At 33.9% G+C, this 20,773-nt stretch overlaps 1 protein-coding gene across 3 annotated transcripts in view; it reads left to right on the top strand.

Annotated features, from left to right (window-relative positions):
- LOC143251962 (uncharacterized) overlaps nucleotides 1-19,784 on the top strand; it is a 71,851-nt gene extending 52,067 nt beyond the window's left edge. For all 3 annotated transcript variants that reach the window (XM_076503370.1, XM_076503371.1, XM_076503372.1), the window contains 3 exons: nucleotides 7,386-8,196; nucleotides 12,455-12,599; nucleotides 16,815-19,784. In XM_076503370.1, coding sequence (XP_076359485.1) covers nucleotides 8,079-8,196; nucleotides 12,455-12,599; nucleotides 16,815-17,154 — 603 coding nt within the window. In that variant the 5' untranslated portion in view covers nucleotides 7,386-8,078 and the 3' untranslated portion in view covers nucleotides 17,155-19,784. The remainder of the gene's footprint in view (nucleotides 1-7,385; nucleotides 8,197-12,454; nucleotides 12,600-16,814) is intronic.
- The last annotated feature ends 989 nt before the right edge of the window (nucleotides 19,785-20,773 follow it).

Genomic DNA, 20,773 nt, shown 5'->3' on the forward strand with positions numbered 1-20,773 from the left:
TGTGGATTTCTGTTTTGAATTGTGTATCGGTTCTTGTGATCTTGAGATTGAGAAATGCTATTTGGTTTGTTTTCTCGTGTTCACAGGTGAACTTAAAGTTGGAGTCTCTGGTGTTTAAGTGGTTGAAACAAGTAAGTGTGTGTCACGTAGATGTGAATCCAGCCATTTTATCGCCAATATGTTTGTACCAAAATAATAGACTCAGACACCTCTGTAGTTCAGGTACAGGTATCCTTAATTTTGAACCATTGACTTGTAGGGAAGTAGCACCCGCCACCATAAGGGCTTAAGGTCAAACGAACAAAATATATTTACAGAATAAACACGTTTAAGACACGATGAATTCATCAGTAATTCGGTAGTAAGTTTACAGTAAATCCAAGGTAGAAGTATCACATATAGCCCATTGTGTAGTTTTGAGTGTGAAAATAAACGCACAAACTAAATTAATATATGATGAACTTCATAACTCATAAGTGAATGGATAAAAGGAGTGTCTGTGTGTGTGTGAGATATTTGCTTTATTGCATGTACTGTGTTTATTTACTCTAAATATACTGGTAAAAAAGTATTTTTAAATGGTTATTATTCTTCCCGCCAGACGTTTAAAATTACCTTTCACATTGTTGCCTATTTTAAAGTGTTCGTTTTCTTTTATTTGATTTGTGTAATACTTTTTTATGGAAGTTGTAAAATGTTATAGAAATTATTCTTCACATAAATATTTGACTTCGTCATGAAAAGCTGTTATGACAAGGATTTGAGCCGTAAAAAACTCCATGTCTCAGTATGACATTTGTCAAATATTTCGCTGTTAAAGTTCTGTCAGAAACACATAGAGATTACTTACAAAGTTATTGCAGAGTTTTCTTTTGTGTGCTTGTTTACAAATTAATTGCCCCCCAGTGGCACAGTCTGCAGACTCACAATGCTAGAATTTGGGTTTCGATATCAGTGGGGGAGAGAACACAGCCCATTTTGTTGCTTTGTGCTTAATTCCAAACAGTTATTTCTACGAGGAATATGTTTACAGATCTTTCCAATTTATAATCATACGTTCAAGAAATTTATATACAACTGGTTCTAAGACCCTTCCGCAAGTACAGCGGTAAGTCTATGGATTTACAACGCTAAAATCAAGGGTTCGATTCCCCTCGATGGGTGCATCAGATAGCCTGATGTGGCTTTGCTATAAGAAAATACACACACTGGTTTTAAGTTACGACACGCAATAAGACAGGTTTCAGTTTTTGGTGAAACTATCATTCTAATGCACAAAAAAGTAATAGTCTAGCATTTTCATCAGCAACTCCATGAAATGTACTTGTTTTCTGTGACATGTAGTTGGAAAACAGAATTCACTCTAATTATTATTTTTATAACAAAAAAAACTGAAGAAAAACTGTTTTAAAAACAATAATGCTTCTTCCTTGCATTAAATTCTACTGTTATGTACTTTTATCGTAATTTTTCGCATTAAAGAGAATAAAATATCTTAATTCTAAGCTATGAAATGTAAAGAAAACTGTTTACTGAGGCCATTTTAACGGCTCAAAATAAAGTAAGAATAAACTTAGATATTGAGAAAAAATTAATCTTAATATTACTTAAAACATGCAATTTGTAGGATAATATAATGCAACAAGTAATCTTATTAATAAAAAATTGAATTGAATTTCAAGCTTTGTATTTTCAGCATTTGCTATTTGCCTTCTCGCTTAATAGAATTATCTCTGCTTTTATGTAAGACCTCTCAGTTTATATGTATATAAAGCTGTATAATTTTAATGAATTACTCGAAAAGCGCAGTCAGTTTTGACTGCAAATTTATATACGAATTTTTGTCATTTTGTCATTGTAGACACGTATGAGCTAATGTAATGGCCACTCAGTATTTACGTTATAAATTACATAAGGGTTTTTGGTTAATTTTAGTATTACTTAAAACAACGAAACAATGAAGAGTTTTAATGACACTTACCCTTAATTTGATTGTTTAAGTCCTTTATATAATCTACTAGCAACTAAAAATATGTCTTGAAGTGCATTAAAATGGCATGCTGTTGTAACGGCCTTGATTAATGAAAAGTTTGGAATAAATTGTTTTGTTTGTTTTTTTGAATTTCGCGCAAAGCTACACAAGGGCTATCTGCGCTAGCCATCCCTAATTTAGCAGTGTAAGACAGTGTAAGAGGGAAGTCAGCTAGTCATCACCAGCCATCGCCAACTCTTGGGTTACTCTTTTATCAACGAATAATGGGATTGAACATCAAATTATAAAGCCCCCACGGCTGTTTTTTTATTTTTACTAAATTAATGTACAAGGTTTTAGTCCCCTATTCTACTGTTGGTCATTTTAAAACGGATATTAATGGGATTGAACATCACATTATAAAGCCCCCACGGCTGATTTTTTATTTTTACTAAATTAGTGTACAAGGTTTTAGTCCCCTATTCTACTGTTGGTCATTTTAAAACGGATATTAATGGGATTGAACATCACATTATAAAGCCCCCACGGCTGATTTTTTTTATTTTTACTAAATTAATGTACAAGGTTTTAGTGCCCTATTTTATTATTGGTCATTTTAAAACGAATGTATTGCCCTATTCATTATTAGTCAATTTTTCACTTAATACGTATATATTGAGAGATAGATAAATGATGGATTATAATACATTTATCGTCAATGTAAAAAGACTATAATTTCATTTTAATTTTACATTTCTTTTCTCTCACTTTCAATTATTAATTCAGTATGGAAATTCATACATTGCTTGTTCTTCATGTGTTTCCAGTATTTCTGATGAACCAGGTGTTTTTCCCCAACGCCTGAAGGTCTAGTGTTATCACTTTCAGAATGTGTGTGATGGAATGATTCATAAATTTAACAGCATAAAAAAGTCATAACATAAATATCTTTTATTTCTACCTTTAGGTTTCTTTCCTGAAGTGGAATAAAATATGATAAAAACAAATGCATCTTATAAAGACATTTCTGTATATTATTACTCACATTTAGATAATGTAGTTTTTAAAGAAAAGCGTAATGATCCCATAAACAGAAACAATACGTTTAGAGTTAATTACATTTAATGTACAAAAATGTTTTCGTACTATTTCAAACTAAATCTAGCTATTTAAATTTCGTCAAAGTCAACCAAACATAAACGTCAAACTGAAACGTTATTATAGCTCATATCATGAAGTACGGTTATATTCTATCTGACAGCTATAGTTCTTCAGTATAATTTCCTTTGCGAAAGGTTATTTAGTGTGGATGTCATGTGAAAAGCAGACTGATCTTCCCTACAGGCTTTCCAGAAGCAATCTTCCGTATAAGTTCAATGGTTTATCAGGCTCCACAGTCCAATAGCACAAAAATCCATATGATATTTTAAGTGACGCTGCCGGTGTGTCTTGGTATGGATTAGCACGATTACGTTTCATTCTACAACTGAAAGTGTTATGTTGGTGAAACACTACCCAAACCATCGTTTGGTAGATTACGTGGTGCATTGTTATCTTGAGCAGGTAGACAGAATTTTTTCCACAGGTCTTTGTGTTCGTGAGTTCTCACTTGTCACTTTACTTACTACAGTTGGATTATGACTAGTCGCAGGTCTCTTTCCAGATGGTTCTGTTAACCTAAGTTGATCCATATTTCTTTGTTTCCGAAAGCCATTATTAATTACAAGGAATATACATTCACGTATGATCTCATTGTACAAAATGTTTACATCGCAAAAAGTTGTTACATGTCTATCCAACAAGCGATCACATTTTGATAGCATCACACTACCTACCAAACATCAAACAATGACAAAATGTATTATCGGTACATGCCGTTCCACAACGACGTCATGTTGGTTTGATTGTTACATCACTTACTGATTTGTATACTCAAAATATTTTTAATATAATATACTCAATCCTCTGTATATACATTATTCGTGGATTACATCAGTACCTCTTTAACGAGAGAATCTACAACAACAAAGCCTTTTTTCTATTCTTGTTCTAGCTGGAAATGTGCGAGTTCAAAAATATTGTATGCTATTAACTACAGTATTAAAACACGTGCGTGCAGAAACATGTAGAAATTGTTTGTCTTGAATTTCGCGCAAAGCTACACGAGGACTATCTGCGCTAGCCGTCTCTAATTTAGCAGTGTAAGACTAAAGGGAAGGCAGCTAGTTATCACCATCCACTGCCAACTCTTGGGGTACTCTTTTACTAAAGAATAGAGGTATTGACCTTCACATTATAACGCCTCCACGGCTAAAAGGACGAGCATGTTTGGTGTGAGGGGGATTCGAACCCGTGACCCTCAGATTACGAGTTGAGTGCCTTAACCACCTGGCCATGCCGGGTCACGTGAGGAAAAGAAAGGGTAGAATAGCTGATTATAGCACTTTATAATTAATATAGATAACTGAATGCTAATTAACATCAAGTTTTGAAGTCTCGTGTAATATAATGATTTTTCAATTCAAATTGGCGTCACGAAAAAGATAAGTTTTCATCCTAATTAGGGCAAGGAAACTAGAAATGTTTACCACCCAGATTTAGTGTTGTTGAATAGCCTACAAAATAATAAAGTACTGCTAATTACGTTCCAGTTTTAATCTTATTTGACATTGAAGACTGATGTATTGACTGTAGCCTAACAAATGAATGAACCAGACAATAGAAAAAGGAAGTTCGTGTCCACATTCTCTTGGCGTGATTATAAATGAAGCATTTTCTCCTCTAGGTTATTTTTAAGAGGAACTAAAACTTAGAAAATCGTTGCTTATTACTATTGGATAAAATATTACTATAAGATACACTAACAAACAAGATCAACCGTCTAATATATGGTTTTGTGCGTTTGTTGTTAAGAGCAGAGCTAGGGGGGATTCTGTGCGGTACTCACTGTCGGTATCGAAACTCAATTTTTAACGTGATACATCCCAGGTTTACCGCTTAGCTAGCTGGTAGAGGGAAATTTCCACATCTGATGCCAGCAGAACGAGCTAGCGATAACGCAGAACGCAACAAATGTAATTTTTAAGACGTTTTGGTTATCTACATCACAGCTTATTTCTAGTCCGGCCCGGCATGGCCAAGTGGGTTAAGGCGTTCGACTCCCGGTCGCACCAAACATGCTCGCCCTTTCCGTCGTGGGGGCGTTATAATAGAACAGTCAATCCCACTGTTCGTTGGTAAAAGAGTAGCCCAAGAGTTGGCGGCAGGTGGTGATGACTAGCTGCCTTTCCTCTAGTCTTACACTGCTAAATTAGGAATGGCTAGCGTAAATAACCATTAAGTAGCTCTGTGAGAAATTAAAAAAAAACAAAATTTCTATTCTAGTTTTGTGAAACGTATTTCTGATAATTATTCATGAAACTCAAATTTTCCTAATTAGTTAAACAAAACACAACTGTATTTTATATCTGCAGCCATACGACACGTCTTATCATAATCGGTTTAAAAGGTTATTCGTTAAAAACTAACTGATTATATAAACCACAAATACGCCTAAGTATAAAGGTGACTTTAAAGTTTAGATGAATACCGCTCATCATTTTGAATTGTACGTATACATATATAAATATACGTAAGTGAAATTAAATAATTACATCCAAATGAAGCCAAATGGATATACAAAATGACGAGGAAGGACTACGTTAAAAACAGCAAATCTCAACTTGTGATTAATTGTGTTGAATTATATAAAATAAATAAAAAAATTAAAATAAGGTGCTACCATTTGGGGGTAAGTAAGAATACTAACTTCAAAAGGTGTTATCTTACCCCAAATGGTAGTACATCATTTTAGTTTTTTTCATCTTTTTATGTTAATTGTTTTTTATTGTTATTTTAACTTGATATAGATGTGGGAAGTTGTGGGTTTGAGCACCCACATCTCGCTCTCCTAGTTTTTAATCTTCTTATGTGAGACTAACGAATTGAAAATTGAGATTGATAGACGGTGTATCCCCAACGTAATGTGAGTCCTACTGCCACAGTCACCTCCAAAATCTAGGGGACCGGCATGGCCAGGAGGGTTAAGGCGTTCGAGTCCTAATCCAATGGTCGCGGGTTCGAATCCCGGTCGCACCAAATATGCTCGCCCTTTCAGCCGTGGGGGCGTTATAATGTGACAGTCAATTTCACTATTCGTTGGTAAAAGAGTAGCCCAAGAGTTGGCGGTGGGTGGTGATGACTAGCTGCCTTCCCTCTAGTCTTACATTGGTAAATTAGGGACAGCTAGCGGAGATAGCCTTCTGTAGTTTGTGCCAAATTCAAAACAAACAAACCAAAACCTAGGATACATTTTACAATCCCACATTGTAATTAATCGTTTGTGTTTATCTACCTACATATAATTGTTAATCTGTATCTGATATCTGTTTGTTATGAGGCGCATTGTAATTTAACATATTTGTCTATTACAGTCCTTTCTCTTTATTAAAATAATTTATCCTGAGTATCTTCATTATCCACCTGAAAATCCAGTATTTACAAGATTAGCCTAGCAAGATAGTTTTGGAATATGAAGGCTCTTTATTATTGGTGGAATTAAATGTCTAAATACTTCATAGTCAAAGAATGACAAGGAATGCGAATAAATCTGTGAATAGAAGGCAGGTCTGGTCAAGTTCTACAGTTAGTTTCGTTTCCGAGTTTCGAGTTGTTAAAAATAAGTCAAAGCACCGTCTTTACGAACCTGAACGTCAAATCACAATGTGCATTCACACTGCACTCTTGTGGTGACGAAAAACTAAACACAAACCTATTTTCTCCAAACAAAAAAGTGATGAATCAATTAGATTTGTTTATATTAGATATAAGTGAATAGAGAAAAAAAACATCCTTACCAAATCTTTACTAAATATGTGGGTGTCAAATTAATTTTCCAAAAAAGAAAAAAAAACAGGTTTGTTTAAAAGTTTCGCAGAGTAAAACTATAACACCGTGAAGATAATATAGCCAACGATAATTCAAGCTTATGATAACTTGTACTTGTGTTCCGACGAAATTCAAAAGCTGTTTCTAGAAAAAAAACCTTTAAGAATCGCTTTATAATCTAAGCCACAAAGCGTTCTACTTGCAATGAAACATCTAATCTCCTGATCACTAGGAAATTCTTAAGATTATTTTGTTTATAATTTTGAAAGTCCTTTCTTTTCTCACAGCCATTTCAATTTTTCTTCTTGTTGATGCCTTAATGTCGATTTCACAAAATTCTTGAGAAATATAAGTTAGTACATTTAATAATAATCACAAATATAAGTCTTGTTAATTAATTGTTAAATATTTATCAGTAGCGAAGCTTTGTGAATGTTTTGTGTATTTTTGCTCTTTTACTTTCTTTTATAACATATATTTTTCATAGCGTCATTCGATCTTCTGGAAAATGAATAGGAATCTGTTATAGTCTGTGGAGACCGACTTCTGAAAACAAGACTTACACGTGGGCGTCACCAGTAACAATAGATAGTTTCTGTGCAGTTTCAATTAGCACGAGATTATTGTTCTCGATCAAATCATCCCAGAAAGTATAAGATCCTCAATGATTCACAGGTTGCGCTACTGTGAGGTTTCTAGATGTAACTACTATTGAAAGCCAACTATGTCTTTTCTAAGCCTTTTCACTTGCCGAACAGGAACATAGTAAACAACGTGTTTAACAACCAAAGGCATTAAATCCGATTTGTAAAACACTCGTGAAACACATCTTCCCCGAATGAAATCAACCACAAGACTCAACCTTGAGTGACTGTTTAATTAGAGAAACCTGGCTTATGATGCTACATAACTGATTTCGCTTTAAATCTCGAAGTGTGAACTTACTTCCTTTTGCTTACGAGAAGCGGTTAAACAAAACTCCAGAATTACATTTTTTGGTCAATGTTCAGGACTAAGACCACTTGGAGATGCTGATGAGTGCGTTTAGTTTAATAAGTCGTCACCTGAGGGCCTATCGATGATGTGGTTCGAAATTTCTAAATTAAAAGTGAATTTACAGATAATCTAGTGTTGTAAGAATACGTGATTCTTGTATATATACGTGTTATGTGTACAAATAATGTCCACCGACTCCATCGTGAATACAACAATGTCTTTCACAGCTACTACTGTATCTGATGTCACAGACTTCCACAAAGATGTGACAAAGTTCAACCTCTCTTTTCCTAAACCCACAGGTAAGCCAATCAATTTAAAAGCCTACAGTTGAGCTAATCATTTAAAAAAAAACACACAGATGAGACAATCAGTTTAAAAACCTGCAGCTGAACAGTCAATTTTAATTCTGTGATCCGGTTACGTGTAGTTCATTCATCCTGATAAGTAATTCTTATCATTTTGCTTTTATAATGATGATATAGCATAAAAAACCTATTATATAACTAAATTAATTTCAGGTGCTAGTTTTACAGATGAGTCATTTTAACTAGAAATTTCAGGTTGGCTGGTTTCAGTTTTATCTTGCCAAATATATCCATAACTAAATGAATAAGCGTACCATAAAAATCTGAAAATTAAATTTCATGTGAATAATATTTTTTAAAACTGTGAAAACAGCAATTTGTTCTTGAATTAGAAGTTTATCTTTTAAAATAATAATGAATATGTAAAATTAATAGGTGGAAACACAGTGTTTGGAACTAACAGCTCTTTTATTTAGATATTGCAAAAATTGTGCACAGTTTTGTTACAGTCAAATAAATATATCCAGGCCCATCACACCAAACATGCTCGCCCTTTCAGCCCTGGGGTCGTTATAATGCGACAGTCAATCTTACTCTTCGTTGGTAAATGAGTAGCCCAAGAGTTGGCGGTGGGTGGTGATGACTAACTGCCTTCCCTCTAGTCTTACACTGCAAAATTAGGGATGGCTAGTGCAGATAGCTCTCGTGTAGCTTTGCGCGAAATTCAAATACATCCAAAAAACTATTTTTTTCCTATATTTGGTTCCTAATTCAAAAAATAATAATTATATTTTCTTATTTTCGGACAAAGCCTGAAATTACAGATGATTTGGCTAAAACATTTTAAGAAGAAAATGTTTATACGGACATAAATAAACATTTAAGCTTTACTTTAGATTTGTGTACAAGTAGTTAGACAAGTCCAAAATTTACGTTATTTAAGGTAACTTGTGTATTTGCTTTGTTGTTAAGCACAAAGTATGAAGTGGATTATCTGTATTGTACCCACTTCTGGTACCGAAATCTTCCCTTTATCGTTGTAAGCCTTCAAATATTTCGTTGAATCATTGAGGTACTGAAAATATAGCAAGTAAACTTGTTAAAATTGTAATACACTTCGCTTTTACTACATATTTCTTAATCAATTTTTAAAATAAATCTGTTGCTTTATTTAGTGAAATCAGTAAAAGTGGTAGATATTTCTCTGTTTGTTTGTTTTGTTTATTTTGAATTTCGCGCAAAGCTGAACGAGGGCTATCTGCGCAGGCCATTCCTAATTTTGCAGTGTAAGACTAGATGAAAGGCAGTTAATCATCACCACCCACCGCCAACTGTTGGGCTACTCTTTTACCAACGAATAGTGGACTGACCGTCACATTATAACGATCCCCGGCCGAAAGGGTGAGCAAATTTGGTGTGACGGGGATTTGAACCCGCGACCCTCAGATTACGAGTCGAACGTTTTAACCCACCTGGCCATGCCGGGCCATATTTCTCTGCAGACAACTATAACTAGTTTGCTAAATAAGTTCAGTTGTCGTTGAATTTCTACTCTACTATTCGATTGGAGGTTTCCTATTCCTACAGTTATTATGGTTTTACTTATTGAAATAAATTAATTATAATAAGTTTCTCTACCCTTTGAATAAACAAAATTTGCTTTGTGAGTGAGCACAAAGCTCCTTGATAAACAAAAGCAAAGTTGAGCACCTCAACTCATTGAGTGGTAATAAATCTATTTGGTAAAATAAGTTGATTTAGGTATTTGTACTCAATGAGTGAATGTAAAGGATTTTCGATAAATAACAGTGAGGCTGAGTTCCTCTACACATTTAGTTATTATAAACCCTATACGGAATATTTTAAGTTTGTCTGCTCAGTGAATGAATACAAAGCTTATCGACAAATATTACTAAGAGTGACTCAACTGCTCATTGAATGGTTACAATTTCGTCTCGTGAAGGAAATTGCATTACATTTCTCCATTTCTCTGCTTCAGATATAACTATAACGTTATTTGATGAATAGGTTTGAACCGTATTTCTCGGTCGACTGAATTACCGCTGTTTTGGTTGATAAAATGAGCTCGACTGAGCTCCTTGGTCACTGAAGAAATGCAAAGCTACTAATGAAGGTATATATTAAACAAATACTTTTGTTGAAGTGGTTTGCGAATAGTTATTTTAATGTTAGAGTTATTTTTATTACGATTGGTTACTAAATAAAGTGATTGAACACAATGGAAACATTTGCTTGTCCTTTTAAGAAAAAATTGAATATAATGTCATCTATTTATGTATTATTTGTTTTTGAATTTCGCACAAAGCTACACGAAGACTATCTGCACTAGCCATCCCTAATTTAGCAGTGTAAGACTAGAGGAAAAGCAGCTAGTCATTGCCACCCACCGCCAACTCTTAGGCTACTCTTTTACCAACGAATAGTTGGATTGACCGTTACATTATAATGCTCCCACGGCTGAAAGGGCGAGCATGTGTGGTGCGACGGTGATTTGAACTCGCGACCCTCAGATTATTAGTCGAGTGCCCTCACAACCTGGCCATGCTGGGCCTCTATTTTATGTAATAATATCCATTTAAGCTGAATAATAGCACAACTATTAAATATAGACACTACAACCCTTGAATTTTTTTTTCCGTTTTACCAAACTTTTACTTCAAACTTCAGTTAGGAATGCGTTTAAATAGTGATAGTTTATATATGAAACAAATTCTGAGCTTCCTTCTAACCATTTCATAACTTGGAAACACAGTTGAAAACAAAAAGAGCGGATAACCTTTTAAGAAATGCACTTTTTGAATATTCAAACCATTATGTACTGCAGGAAAACATTGCGGTCTTTAATTTCCAACTTAGGCCCTCATGACGAGATAAATCAAAAATCGATTATTTTATAGGAGCTCAATTTTCAGGCTCGTATTTGTTTTGGTGTATCTCATCTCATTGCTACCTATCTCATGTATTTGTAAAAAATCCATAATTTATGTATCACGAATTATCTCTTAAACTAGTATTTACGAACAATATTTTTAAATGTTTTAAATCAATTTGTGTCAATTTCTACACACACAAACTTTTTCTTAAATCATTAGAATAATGACATTAAGTTTTTACACATACTGTTCATCCCGAAAATAAAGGTTAATAATTTTACGTTTTTAGCAATTACAAAATAATTAAAGTAGTTTTCAGGTTATAGTTTTAATTTCACTCACCAATAAAATTTCCAATATTTTGTGACTTTATATTGACTGTTTCAACACCTACCATAACATAATATTTAAATATTCAGTTTCACATCCCTTCTTGCGTATAAGCAATGAGCATTATTTTTTATTTGTTAGTTATGGCTTATAACTGTATAAAAATCGTAAACAATTATTCACTTTAACAGAAAACGAGGCAATAGTTTGTAAAATAAATCATTTTTATAATGAATAATAAATCTCATATGTAACCAACTAAAAATTCAAGCTTATAGCCATTGTATCTTTAATCATAATTATCAAGTCTATTGTGGAAATTGTTATTCAAAAGCTTTATATATACTATACCTTTACGGGTCGGATATAACTTGATTAGAGGTTATTTATGGAAATACTTTTTTACTGGCCCAGCATGGCCAGGTGAGTTAAGGCGTTCGACTCCTAATCCGAGGGTCTCGGGTTCAAATGCTCCGTCACACCAAACATGCTCACCCTTTCAGCCGTGAGGGCGTTATAATGTGACGGTCAATCTCATTATTCGTTCGCAAAAGAGTAGCCCAAAAGTTAGCGGCGGGTGGTGATGACTAGCTGCCTTCTCTCTAGTCTAACGCTGCTAAATTATGGACGGCTAGCGCAGATAGCTCTCATGTAGCTTTGCGCGAAATTACAAATAACTTTTCTACATTTTGACAGTAGGACAATATTTGTAAATATAATTTACAGTTAACTTTATTTCTCGTGGTTTTACTTTTCATTTTGTGGTAATAAATATTATATGTATTTGTATAATTACTTTTATTTCATAACACTTCTAAGATCAACACCAGTTGAAAAATTAGAAAACTCGAAATGCCTTGTTTCTGTGAAACAACTCAGATTTGTGCGTTAACAAGAAAACCTGCACTGAGTGTACAAGTTATTCTAACATCGAATGAACAGATTGATTTGCTTTAGACAGTTAATCAGAAAGAAATTACCAATCACTTGTAATTCTTAGACACTCCTCTTTTTGTTGTTTTTATCAGTTTCTTTAGATGCTCGTCCTATCGTGATACCCATAGTATCGTGTGTTATCTGCTTTCCACTACTTGCATTTGCCATAATTTGTGCTCTCAGACGAAGAGCACAACGGCATCGAAGACGAGAACACATGAGGCGTCTGAAAGCAGGGTAAGTGTTGCTTCTATAAATCATTAATTCAAAATATTATTTAATAAAACTTTTACTTAATAATTATACATGAATTTCCAATATCGTTTTCTTTATTGATATGCAATAACTTTGTAAAAATTCTATCTGCGTTATAAACTAAGAATGTAATACAAAAACTGGGTTGTTTAACCAGTAATTCATCTGACCAAGTTTTGAATAAATTAACTGAAGTTTGATAATAACATAGTTATGAAATATTTAACTCACTTTACTGGAGCTCATTTGGAGGATGTGAATTGAGTTCTTTCGTAATGAAGTAAAGATTTAAAAGATTTGGAGATTACTGAGTTATCTACTGCAAAACATAATTCTAAAAGAGTTGACAAAGTATATCGCTGTTCACGTGAACAATGTTAATTGAGTCGTTCGTAATAAAACATAAGCCGATTTGATAGACTGTTTTGATGTTCATTTGAAGAATTGTGATTAAGTCCTTCGGTATAAAATATGGTTTAAACAGTTGTTAGAATAGCGAGTATTTGCATAAAATCTGAGTTAGATAATTTTAAATGTCTTTTACAGTGGAGCACAGTCAAAAGTTATTACGATGTAAATATAGTTAATTCAGTTCCCTCAGGTTTGATAGGCAGCTGCTTTAATATTTCGTTTTATTGGTTTAATAGACATTCAGTGTAAGACGATATCATTTTTATGAATTTACTTTGGCAGTATTAATTACCATAGAAGGGTTTGTTTGTTTGTTTTTGAATTTCGCACAAAGCTACTCGAAGGCTATCTGTGCTCGCCGTCTCTAGTTTAGCAGTGTAAGACTAGAGGGAAGGCAGCTAGTCATCACCACCCACCGCCAACTCTTGGGCTACTCTTTTACCAACGAATAGTGGGATTGACCGTAACATTATAACGCCCCCACGGCTGAAAAGGCGAGCATGTTTGGCGCGACGGGGATGCGAACCCGCGACCCTCAGATTACGAGTCGCACGCCTTAACGCGCTGGGCCATGCCGGGCCCCATACAAAGGAAAGGGCATTTACGAGATAAATCATACTATGCGGAATGTATATTAGTTTCACCTTCTGTGGTAGGAATGTGTTTTATTTGTTCTTCGTGTCTTTTTTAAACACAAACTGTAAACGATAAATGGTAATCTTCCAGTATACGTTTATTTTACGTGTCGAATGGTAAGTTGCTTGAACACGAGGTAAGAACAAATAAAACTTTTAACTGTTTTTATAACTAGTCGTGAGGACCTCGTGAGTACATATACTTCTCAGACTAATACCTTCAAAAGGAATGGCCTGCTGAATTTTATTAATTAATTAGTTCTATGTTTCGCTTGGGAATTATCATTATTGGCTCGAATTACTGGAGTATCATTCTCACTTCTAAAATATATGTTACATGTTAAACATGTTTCGTGACATTTCACAGTTATGAATTTTCACAGAAACTCCCATTTCATATACTTATTGAAAGTGACACGGTAGAGTCTACTTATTTTCCCGTAAAGAAAAGACATAAACTCCTAGAAAGTAAATAACCTTTGTTTTGCCACGTGAAAAGAATTTTAATTTTAACATTTAAATCCACTTTCCACTGATGTTAAAAATTAGTTTTTATTGTAAATTACGAATGCTATCCAAAATCCAGCATCTCTGTTACTACTGGTGTCTTTGACATATCAAACCTCAGAATTTAGGTGTCAGCATACTTAACATTTCATTGATGTTACTACCATTGAAAGTACTATCAAATTTATTGTGGTTCAAAAACGCTTTAACGGAAATTATGTTTTCCTTGTAACTGGAATAATTACGTACATTTATGTGTGTACGGTCAATAAATATTCTTCTAAATTGAATATTCTAAAAGAAAACTACTGAAATGTGCATAAGTTCATAGAAAGTTGATTTAATGTAGAAACCTGTTTCAAAAATATCTTGTTGATAGTAAACAGCGGTTTCTTAACATAATAATATCTTTATTCACGTTCAACAGTTAATTTTATGTTTGAATGTGTGAGGCTCAAGTATTGTAGAAATTGCTTAACATGACAATGTGATTGAAAAATAGGAAGTGTATCATCAACATAAGAAAGTGGCTTAAATTCTAAGAAACATTATTTTAACCATTGTTTATCATAAACCAACCAAAAACAAATCAGTTACAGCACATGTTAGCTTTGATCCCATATTAATACCATAAATCTGATAATAAACTCGTCTATTAAACATGAAATGTGATTCTATAGCTGAAAATCACAAAAGCAACCGATTAAATTTAGAGAATCGGCCCGGCATGGCCAGGTGGGTTAAGGCGTGCGAGTCGTAATCTGAGGGTCACGGGTTCGCGTCTCTGTCGCACCAAAATATGCTCGCCTTTTCAGCCGTGGGGGCGTTATAATGAGACGGTCAATCCCACTATTCGTTGGTAAAATACTAGCCCAAGAGTTGGCGGAGGGTGGTGATGACTAGCTGCCTTCCCTCTAGTCTTACACTGTTAAATTAGAAACGGCTAGCGCAGATAGCCCTCGAGTAGCTTTGCGCGAAATTCTTAAACAAAATAAGTGTGTTAGAGTCCTGTAGTGGTTTGTTTAAACAATATTTTATTGTGGTATCATAAATGTACCAGTAAATACGTTATCAAGAACAACTAGTTAATACTATATGTATTTGCATTACAGATACATCTCTTCAAACGGTTTTCCATCGAATGTCTGACTGGTCCTTTCATTTACTTTCTTGTAATATGATGGGCAATGTAGTATTATCAAGAGTAAATAATGCATTTAAATTAACTTTGTGGGGAAAAGCTTATGTCAGATTGATCTTTGTGGCAGTTTTACATTTTTTGGTCAAATAATGTTTCTTGCCATAACATCGTTCCGTTTCTCGACTCTCCATGTTATTATAATACCTTAACTAATATCAGAATGTGTATCTTTAGATCTTCCGTTGTAGTAACAGCTTGAATTCAACATGAAAATATTCTAAAGGTACTTGAACATTTATTGTGATTTGCTATGAAGACAAGTCAAACCACTTTGAGTACAAACAGGCATTACACTAATTTAGAGGCCTTTCAAACTAATCCTTTTCATCTGAACTGATTTAGGGTTGCTGTAGAGATTAAATACTTGTGCAATTGAGAATATTATAATTTTCTTTAAAACTCTAACTTACTTACATAATATCAACGTTTTCATGTTTTCATTTTGAAGTAGATTGTGTAGATTATAAATATAACGTTCTGTTTGAATGTTTCATGATTGCATGCTCAGAAGGCAACAAAATATGACAATTTTGCAGGAGGCTTACCTTTGCAAAGCACAATAATTAAATCATAGTTGCGCAGTGTTTATAGTAAAATTTTGTTTCAGGAGGAGTTGGAAGAGCATCTGCCTGAAAACCTCTTACAAAGACAAATCAGATTTAATCTTTATTTGCACGCGCAACTCTCGTGACAACTATCATATTCTTTTCCATATACCACATTTTTATGTTGTCACTATATAGCCTGGAACACACTGTATTGCCTAGTTTGAATAAAGATTTTAAAAGTTTGTAAATAGTGTTGCATTATGCCGTCTTTGGTTTGGAAAATATTTATATTAGTCGTTGTTTGTGTGAATATGTTTGTTTGTTTTCTGAATTTCACTCAAAGCTGCTCGAGGGCTATCTGCACTAGCCCTCCCTAATTTAGCAGTGTAAGACTAGAGAGAGAGAGGTAGTCATCACCACCCACCGCCAACTCTTGGGCTACTCATTTACCAACGAATAGTGGGATTGAACGTCACATTATAACGCTCCTACGGCTGAAAGGGCGAGTTTGTTTGGTGCGACCGGAATTCGAACTTGCGACCCTAAGGTTACGAGTCGAACGCCTTAACCCACCTGGCCATACCCGTGTGAATATACATTTCTTTTAATCTTTTCCTGTTAACCTTTCTAAACAGCAATAAAGGAAAGCTAATATACTTATATATTCAGTGATGTCGAGAAACCCACTTGTTGAGAAATTTATATGCAAAAACGGCTCGTTTGGGTTGAGAAAATATTTTACATAGAAGAGCGAACAACGTTTCGACCTTCTATGTAAAATATTTTCTCAACCCAAACGAGCCGTTTTTGCATATAAAAATACTTATATATTGTTATTTTCCAACAAATTACCGTAAGATTTGTATTTCCTAATAAGGTAAATGCTATATTACAGAGTGCGAGCAGTGACGCTAGAAATTCCAGGATTTCGAGAAAGGCCTTCCTTCTTCTCCCGCGATTCATCATCAGATGTTAGCCCTAAAACTGGGGATAAGGCAGAAATCGAACCAGAGCTGCCTTCCGGAATGATGTACTCGAGGCGTGCTTCCAGAGGTATCCAACACCAGGTCAAATTCTTGACTACTTCTGCTGTTCTACATGTTCCTCGTCGCCCGAGTCACAATGGTCGTCTCAGACAAGGGTCAAAGGTCGAAGTAACATTTAGAGATGAACCTTCTTTCATCGAGAACTCCATCGATCTAAATGAAGAACTAAGAGATATGACTTACAGGTAGCATAAGAAAGGATCTTCTGTAATCAAAATAGAAGTGTTTAACAAATCACAAAAAACACTTACCTTACCAAGTGGTTAAACATTGAATCCCAAACAAAACTTTTCCAAATACCTTAATATCCACTTTATTTGTATTTATGTGACTAAGAAATGAACGCAGTTGGAACCAAGTGCCTCGGTAGTGTAAGTGAAATTTTTATGTGTTGCTTCTGTACTTGAAACGATGGAGAAAAATATCTCACTCTGTAAACGGATCATATATATAAAAAAAATGTGCAGTGTTTCTAGGGCAACCTTTCTTTCTCAAATGTTACTGCATGAAACTATATAATTGCCAAATGATGTGTTTGAATATTTGATATTTGTGCTCATAAAAATAAACCATTACTAATATATTGATTTTTCTCAATTTTTTGTTGTTGAAATCACTTTTATACACATTATTTATATATAGAACGGGAATTTGGAATTGAAATATTTATCTTGAGCCGTATCTTACATGCACATGGTTTCCAGGTCGAATACCTCTAGGTTTCAGGCATAGTCAGTCATCCATAGTGTTTACTGACCAAAGCGTTCAGTGTTTGTTTGTTTTTTTCAAGTCAAACAGAAACTTAGCAACAAAAATAATGATAAATATACCAGTAAAAGGGTGATGAAAATACGATTAGAAATGAGCTGGTCGCATTTCAATACATTCAACTGTAGCTTGCCTTCTATCGTATCATATTTTTCGTGTCCTCGATTTTATGAATACATAAAAGAATATGGATAGGCATACCTCGGTCCTCGCCTCCCATCAGGAATGAAAGTCTGGTAAAGAATTTCAGACGAAAGCCTAAACTTAATCTACCAACGGGAATCGTGTCTGAACATGTTATATTATCAGCTTGACATTAACACCAAGAAGACTATCTCTAGAAGCTTTGTTCAGCTCAAACCGACACGCGTTATCAAAAACTATTTTTAACTCATTTATTCTCGTACGATATTTATGTTTGATTAACACCAAGAAGACACTATCTCTAGAAGCTTTGTTCAGCTCAAACCGACACGCGTTTTCAAAAACTATTTTTAACTCATTTATTCTCGTACAATATTTATGTTTGAGGAATAATATTATTTATTTGAAAATCTATCGAGCTTGAACGAGAAATAAATATAATGTTATTAAACAAATTGGGCAGTCTTGGCACTGCGCAACTTGGTGAATAACATGAAGTTTCCAATCGTTTTGTTGTTCACGTTTTATACGCAACATTTTTCATATTGAGTAACAAAAATTCGAACTCTATAAAGAAACTGTTTGAAACTAAGCACAAACCTACACAATTAGCTATTTATGATCTCCATACCACGAGTATCAAAATCCGGTTTCTAGCGTTGTAAGTCGTCAGACACCCTGTTGTCCCACTAAGGGCGAAAGAATATCTTCCCTTCATATTGTACGGTCCCCCGCTAGTACAGCAGTAAGTCTACGGATTTACAACCCTAAAATCAGGGGTTCGATTCCACTTAGTGGACTCAGCAGATAGCCCAATGTAGCTTTGCTATAAGAAAACACACAAGTACACACATATTATGTGCGTATGTGTTGTTGGTTTATACTAAACTGTGACTTTAGCTTAATCTCCAACACGTCTTTGTAACATTGATAAATATTAAATATAACTTTCAATTTATTTGTTTGTTTTTTTTGTTATGCATAAAGCTACACTGGGCTTGTTTGTAACCTTCACACCGGAGATATCGAAACCTGTTTTTAGCACTTACTGCTAAGTGTCATAATAGCTTGAAGTTTCTAAGGAATAAAGAGTATATTTTTACACGATACATGTGTTATCGAATTTATTCATATCAGTTAATGTTATGTTGATATCAAGTGTATACCTTTGACGCTTTTTTTGGGATAATAATAGAAACACTATGAAACCGGCAGTGGAAAGACTAATACATTACGATTACATATCTTTTCAATTTTCCTAGTACCACTGCAAACGTGTCTAATATAGTTAGTTTTCCTACTGCAAGCAGTTGTATTATAAGTATTCGGTTTCAGTATTGCAAACGCTTATATTTTTGGTACCACAAGCTCTTTCATTTTGAATGTTTAGTTTTTTTACTGTAAGAATGTGTTATAAGTAATTAGTTTCTTATCGTAAACAGTTGTCTTATAAATGTTCATTTTTACTACAATAAACGTTTGTATTATATGTATTCAAGCTTATTAATTCAAACACTTGTTTTGTAAGCGTTTATTTGTCACGTAAATATTTATGTTATAAATATTTAATATAATAAATTAGTAGATTTATGTGACAGTAAATGGCCTTCTAAATTTATAAAGTGTCTGTATACTAAATATATTATTATGAGTTCGAACTTTATGCTGGATTTGAATATCACTCTGAGTTTAATATCTTATTTGAACTACTATCACAGCTTATAATATATTACAAAGTAAGTGGCATGACTTTTTTAAATTTAATTAATATCTCACGGCCAAGTGCCCGTAAATACACTAATCTGTTGTTAATATGTCATTTCAACAATACCTTCCTAACTATGTGTATCACAAATACTTGAAACCTGCTGTATTTTGAAAATACAATAAACATGTACGTATTTCATTATATTCTTCCGCTCAATCTGAAAATGTTAGTTAAGTCAGAAATGTTGTCATATAATCGTACTAAACTTTTGTATTATTACTTTTTCGCAAAATCCGAAGGACCATTCTTCACAAAAATGCATTATATAGCTATCCTCAAACTATGTAATATTTTCCATTTTCAAAAGACTTGTACTGTGTAGAGAACAAAGCTGAAAATCAATCCATTTCGATTGGAAATTGTACTCAAGAATCATATTTTATTTTCACTAGATCTCTTCCATTTGTGATATTAAGGTTCAAGTTTCTTCAGAGCACTCTCCACCTTGATTCGTGCTTTACAACGCCAAGCTGCAACGTTTCTACCATTTTTAAAGAAGAGAGAAACACATTAAAAAGATTCATGTCAAGGTTATTGTACTTTAGACAGTATTGATTCGTTAATCCACTGACATTTTAAATCCAATTTTCGGAAACTTTTGCGTCGTTTTCAAATCGAATCATAATATAATTGTGCTAAAATCATTAAAAGTGGAGCAATGATGAGAGAGTAAATCATCATGTTTAGATTTTGGCATGTTCAGTGTCTTAAAACTGTTGACATATTGAACCATTGTGTTTAGATTTTGGCATGTTCAGTGTCTTAAAACTGTTGACATATTGAACCATTGTGTTTAGAATTTCCTATGTTTTTTACCTTCAACTGTTGCCATAGTGAATCGTTGTAATTAAAAGTTGGCATGTTCTGTATCTTAACACTGTTCATACATTGAATCATTGTGTCTAGATTTTGGCATGTTCAGTATCTTAAAACTGTTGACATATTGAATCATTGTGTTTAGAATTTCCTATGTTCATATATTGAATTTGTGTCTAGATTTTGGCACTGTCAGTATCTTATACTGTGAATCGTTGTAATTAAAGATTTTGGCATGTTCAGTATCTTAAAACTGTTCACATATTGAATCATTGTGTTTAGATTTTGGCATGTTCAGTGTCTTAAAACTGT

The sequence above is a fragment of the Tachypleus tridentatus genome, chromosome 6 (genome assembly GCF_004210375.1).
Source record: "Tachypleus tridentatus isolate NWPU-2018 chromosome 6, ASM421037v1, whole genome shotgun sequence".
Classification (NCBI taxonomy): Eukaryota; Metazoa; Arthropoda; class Merostomata; order Xiphosura; family Limulidae; genus Tachypleus; species Tachypleus tridentatus.